The sequence below is a fragment of the Macrosteles quadrilineatus genome, unplaced genomic scaffold (assembly GCF_028750875.1).
Source record: "Macrosteles quadrilineatus isolate MER2022 unplaced genomic scaffold, UCM_ALF_1.0 Scaffold_1__1_contigs__length_201487025, whole genome shotgun sequence".
In the NCBI taxonomy this organism is placed as follows: domain Eukaryota; kingdom Metazoa; phylum Arthropoda; class Insecta; order Hemiptera; family Cicadellidae; genus Macrosteles; species Macrosteles quadrilineatus.
Window position 1 is genome coordinate 27,178,143 of NW_026542594.1, and position 6,194 is coordinate 27,184,336.

A 6,194-nucleotide genomic window follows, 5' to 3' on the forward strand; every position below is an offset into this window, starting at 1 on the left:
CATGATCTATACATACAATATGTCATGAGTGTCAAAGTGTTGAAACTAATCATAATAAAAATTTGTTTAAAAAGGGTTGTGAACGATGTGTTGATAAAAGTAACTGACTTTGTTCGATCTAACGTAAACTTTTGTGTAGCATCATTAATTTATACAGTACATAAAATATAATATCTTAACGGCAGATGGCATCTGGGTCCAGAAACAAGACCGCTTGGGTGTGAACGAGCAATCTTCATATGGAGGTATTTACTATAATTAGATGGCTACCCAGATTTCATAACTAAAACCAAACTTAGAAAATAAACATATACCTGGACTTATTACTATATATCCAATAGCATGGCGTGAATTCGAATTAGTTTTAAATAATACAAATTTTCACTAAATAATCAAAATAGTTACGATAGCTTAGCTAAAGAAGTCAGACTCTAATAAAACCATAGCAACACTAAAACCGCAAATTTTTCCGTTATCAAAATTTTAGTTTACAACCATCCAAATCTTTTGTATTATTCTCACAACCCTCACACAAACGCACCCCGATGTCTCTCAAGGTCGAGTTGGAAGCTGATAAGCACACGCAGCATGTGGCGGAGTTTATCAAAGACAGACTCTACTTCGCCACGTTCCGCAACAAGACACACAGGAACACTACCGGGGTACATTACTTCACTGTCGACGACGAGCTTGTCTACAACAACTACTATGGCGACTTTGGCCCTCTTAGTCTTTCATCTGTGGTCAGGTAACTCTTCTATAGACTACATGGTTCTTGGATTTATAACATTTCATAGATACTGCTGTCCAGGTCTAATTCACTGATGCAACATTTTAAAATTATTCAAAATAGTTGGACAAATATGCAGCATAGAACATGGAAGGACAGTTCAAATTTAAATTTTACACTCACACTCGTAGTTATAAGAATTGAATCGTAGTAACAAATAGATTACCATTAGATGAATATACAAAACTGACAATTATGCCTGTCTCTGTTTCTGTCCTGTTTTTCTGCTTTTGTAACAGTTTAAAGATAGAACAAACACTCAAATTTGGACCAACTTCAACTTTTTGTTGGCTAAAAATATAAGAAATCACATTAGGCATTGCTTTAACTGAAAAAAGTTTATGTGTAATACAATCTATCAAAATACTCTTTAATAGTTATGTAGTTGTATCAGTAATTGCTACTAACAGTAATTGCATCATTAAACATCATTGCCGTTAAACATCATTTTGCATTTTTATTTTAAACATTCAAACATGTTTATTTGTTTGAAATATTTCAATGCAATTCATTTCACAGTTCCCTTAGGGAATGTCGAACTCATTTTCTAATGCAAATTGAAAATGTGATATTCCTTATTTTTAACTGCATGAGATAAAGAAATAATAAGTTGAGTTGAGATTCTTCTTTTAAATGTATCATACTAACCTCTTTTTTATTTTAGCATGTCATGTACGATTATTGTTAAAAATGAGTTATTTGTCCCCGAATTTCTGCAATTGCAACATAATAATCGTTTGAGTACTGTTCAGTCTTAATACCACATAGACTACATATTATTGAATTTTTTTTTAGATTTTTAAACAAAGTAAACTTCAAGCTGAAATCACCAAGTCTGGCGAGTAAGATCCTGGTGCAATACACCTCCCCCAACGAGAAGAAGCGTGCGAATGCTGCGTTCCTGATGGCTGTGTACGCGATAGTACACCTCGACATGAGTCCTCTGGAGGCGTACAGTAGACTGTCCTCTACCAAACATCCCTTCCTGTCCTTCCAGGTGATATGCCTCTTTAGTAGGCCTATATTTAAATATTGATCTGGTCACAAAACGTTAAACCAGAGAGTTAATCCTAGCACTGCTTGGGGTAAAAGCTCAAAAAAGAAAGGAAGTTATTTCATTAAACAATAAATATTACTTAATTTTTGTGGGTCTTTTCCGTCGCGATAAAAAAACAGAGTTTTGAAGTTTCAAAATAGCTTTTATGAAAAATCACACAACTTCAACATGTGTTAGTTTTTACTTGTGCGTTTGAAATCCCAACCAAACTAAACTTTGGTTTTTGAACGTCATATTGAAATCCTAATGAAAAGCTCAAGTTAATTACATCAAATATCATCCCGGTAAGTTTTGGTTCCTGAGACATATTTTAAATTTAAAGGGATATTTTTTGGCAATGTTTTTCATACCATAAATTCTTCAAATTTTCAGGACGCAACAGTTGGAGATTCAAAGTACAGGATTCGATTGATAGACTGCCTCAACGCAGTTCGTAAAGCCATCTATTTCGGTATCGTAAACTTTAACGACTTCAACCTTGACGAGTATGAGAAGATGGACAACGTAAAGAACGGCGATGTCAGCTGGATAGTGCCGCAGAAATTCCTGGCCTTCTCCGGTCCTGTAGACAAACCAACGGAGGACTGTTACCACGCGCCTGAATACTACATCAACTACTTCCGGGACAACAACGTCAAAACTGTCATCCGGCTCAACGTCAAGATGTACAACGCCTTGTCGTGAGTTATTTTGTCTACCTATATGTTTGTGAAATTAAGTTGTCTTAAAAATCTAATTTATGTTGTCTTAAGCTAATCATGGTGATCAACAGTTTTCCATAAAGAATTTAAGCCTTCATCACCTAATCTGTCTCCAGGTTCACCAACGCGGGCCTAGCACATTATGACCTGTACTTTGTCGATGGCAGTGTTCCTTCCCACGACATCCTACAACGTTTCTTCGACATTTCAGAGAATACAGCTGGGGCTGTAGCAGTCCATTGTAAGGTGGGTAAACACAGTACACAAAAGGCATATGTAGCGTTGGGTTTTTTAAATTGTTACGTTATTTCAATTTTATATAATTTTCAATTTATTTTCGTTGAGGTGGCGTCAACGATAGATGATGGATCGTGTGATCAATGATATTCGACTGTTTCTTTGAGGGGTAAATGTTTATTTACCTCGTATCTTAATATATAGAACAAAAACCATGAAAACGCTACACGATGAGTGCCATCACAGTGGAAGATTTCTGTCCACACTCCTCGTTTGACCTATAATGACGAAAACATTTAGAACATCATCCAAAGTGACTCTAATCCTTCCCCCATTAGGTATAGAAATCCTACAGAAGTACATCACTTAGACTTATGGGTCACGTCATTGTATTCCAAGGAATATGTTAGCTACATCTTGCTTATTGGTTGCCGTTTGTAAGAATGATCACCCCACTTCAAAGCAAAAGGAAAATATAAAATTACAAATAAGCTTTCACCACCGTTTAAATAGTTCTGTTTTTGCTCTAGCTTTTAAGTTTTTCTTAGTTCTCGTGAATTTGGGGGAGGGATAATAGCCTTAAAGGAGTTGATTCAGCTAATCCTTGTCTAATTATCCACTATGTTGTGACACAGGCAGGGCTGGGTCGCACTGGTTGCTTGATAGGAGCGTACCTCGTCAAGCATTATCGCATGACTGCCTTGGAGGCCATCTCTTGGCTGAGGATCTGCAGGCCTGGCTGTATCATCGGCTACCAGCAGTCGTGGCTGGAGGAGCTGGAGCCTTCTCTTTGGAACTGGGGTGATGCGTTCCGGTAAATATGTCTCCTTGCTATTTTAATATCCATGTTAAGATTAAGATCCATGATTTCTCAATCACATTGGACAGCCTTGTCCGGTAATTTGAAAGAAAGGAACTGTTTCCTACGGTCCCGGGATTAAATTCCTCCAATCAACAGCATTTAGATTATTGGCAATTTATTATATTACGCATATACCTAAGTGAAAATTCCAAAAAGATAGAATGGTTGAAGTCATTAAATTAAAATTCAGTGGAATTGTAGTTATGCTCAAGTAGTCCAGAGCCTACATAAACTGTATGTTCACATCAAGGCGTTCAGGTAAGGAGAACTATCTTTGTTTTGACTATCTCCACGCTAAGATATACGACGATTAACTTATTTTTTTATTTATTTTGGTCTTTGAAGTTATTGAATTAATCAAATAGGCCTATTATATTTTTAGGTTACAATACCACGGAGGTGCGAATCGCATCCCTCACCACAAGTTCGGCATCTACAGCCACCGCGCGAGCAAGAAACGTGGTGCTGAAACTGAACCAGAATATCTTCACGAAACGGAGCAAACTACGCCTATGGACGTTGACCACCGTAGCTGTATACACTCTGTGATATCCAACCTTCCCAAGACATTGACTAGCGAGTCGTTTGGAGAGACACAAGGGGACAAACTCAACTCCATCAAGAAATGGCGAGACATGCAGCACATAATGTCTCACAAGCCGAAAACAGTGAAAACTGTGAAAGCAGTGAAGTTGACGAAAAAATAAGGCGTCTCGTCGTGAAGATAACACATGTACTTATTGTCGAACAGGTTTATTAAATAATTGTTTGGACCAACCAAATCCTTTTAATATTTTATAACGTTGTTTGTCTTTTAAACTGGACTATATTAGCCTTGTGTCAAGCCAAAAAAATTGTCGCTCAGACAAGATAGGAGTTTTAACTACATTGATCTGATCTAATTGATTTAATAGTCAATTTAATTTAAAAAAATCAGTTTGAATTGTCTCACTAAAATGAACTAAAAGTAACTATCGTTCATCAATATAAAGAATATAAACCTTTGGGAGGATAGCTTTAGAAACACATAAAAATATGAAAAACTAAAAAAAAAAACACCTGTGCAATGTAGGCCTAAATAATTTATTTTTACATTTTACAGGCTGAATAATCTCAAGAAATGTAGCAAGGGGGTGGAGTTTCTAAATATGAACTCTGTGTTGGTTTTCCTTACAGATTATGAAGTCTGATTAAGACTTGCTAATTACGGAGCAGTACACAGACGTCATACTTCGTATCTTACGTCTACCCTAAAAGTTAAACTTATCGGGATTTGGGATCTTTGATAAAAGAAGGGAGTATGTATTTATGTCCTGATTTAACAAATAAAGAGCTAGCTTTAATAAACAAATACTAGAAAATATATACATACAGCAAGATCTAAAGTCACACATATTCTGCTATGTTTTTACTTACGTCCCACCTCCACGTCCTAGGATGCTATGTTCTAGACCAGGACCATTTTAAACGTTGTTTCGGGCCACGATATTATCTCATTGGCTGTATTTGAACCTGAGACTTCGAGGACCGAAGCCCCGCGCCCTACCTTTACTTACTTCCCAAATTCTAAATAACTAAAAATATTTTATAGTAAGGAACAATGCAAATGAACATTTTTTGGGTTTTTGTTTACGCCAGTATGGCATTTTTCATTTGAATAGTTTAACAACAAGCTTATTGTAAGTGGCCTTTTAATAATTCTAGTTGGTTAAACCTTTTCTGTCGGTCGCTCAAACGATTGAAAGCAACAAGTAAATGATAGAAATGAACGACAAGATGGCGTGACCAGACTCCCAATGGTTGCTACACTTTATTGTTCTGCAGTATTGACTGTTATGTAGTTTAGGAGAATAAGTTAAGAACGGAAAGAGTAAGTGTATGTTTTAAAATATTAAATAAAAATTACTTGTAATCGCAATAATGTATGTGATCTATAAAATTATACATATCGCTAAAAGTAAACCTAATACCTAATGACAAACGCTAATACGTTAAGCTCTGTTATGCTTAACGAAGCGACGCTATATTCTTAGCTCTTGAAGCTATTTACGATTTAATTGTTTCAAAGCTGGTTGTGATATAAATCAAATAGCCTGATATTATAAGGTGACGTATATGGATTTTGCGTGCTAAAGTGTTAACATTAAAGGGTCGTGTGAAATCTCTATAATTAATTCGTGTTCGTGCCAATATGTAGATAAAAGGGAATAGTTTAATTAACTCTACTAGTTTAAATAACAAGTAATTTTACCGTACAACGGTTTTATGCACCGTATCGCAAATAATTATATTACGTAGTGTTGGAAAACGTCCGGATATTACATTACAGCAATAAACAATTCAGCCATACTACTAATAATCGCACTAAAAATTAATTTAGGAATATAAAATATGGAACTTTAACCAGAACTTGAAGGTAAAAGAGTTAGTAAAACGACGAACAAAAAACTGTGCTCACCAAACAATCTTTTAATGAGTTGAAAGAACGGTGTTGGTTTAGAGGGGTGGGGAGATTATACTTTTTATCAAGATTTTACTCTTACAGCA

The 6,194-nt window shown here is 35.7% G+C and overlaps 1 protein-coding gene across 1 annotated transcript; it reads left to right on the top strand.

Annotated features, from left to right (window-relative positions):
- Positions 1-462: 462 nt before the first annotated feature.
- LOC129005628 (dual specificity protein phosphatase CDC14A-like) lies at positions 463-4,429 on the top strand. Its single transcript, XM_054434588.1, has 6 exons — positions 463-748; positions 1,586-1,787; positions 2,220-2,527; positions 2,665-2,794; positions 3,421-3,599; positions 4,030-4,429. The coding sequence occupies exons 1-6, from the start codon at positions 546-548 to the stop codon at positions 4,352-4,354; spliced, it is 1,347 nt and encodes a 448-aa protein (XP_054290563.1). The 5' UTR covers positions 463-545; the 3' UTR covers positions 4,355-4,429.
- Positions 4,430-6,194: the final 1,765 nt, after the last annotated feature.

Coding starts and splice junctions, on each gene's coding strand:
- LOC129005628 (XM_054434588.1), top strand. CDS start 546: ATGTCTCTCAAGGTCGAGTTGGAAGCTGATAAGCACACGCAGCATGTG. Junction 749..1,585: donor AGTCTTTCATCTGTGGTCAG/GTAACTCTTCTA, acceptor ATTTTTTTTTAG/ATTTTTAAACAAAGTAAACT. Junction 2,528..2,664: donor AAGATGTACAACGCCTTGTC/GTGAGTTATTTT, acceptor ATCTGTCTCCAG/GTTCACCAACGCGGGCCTAG.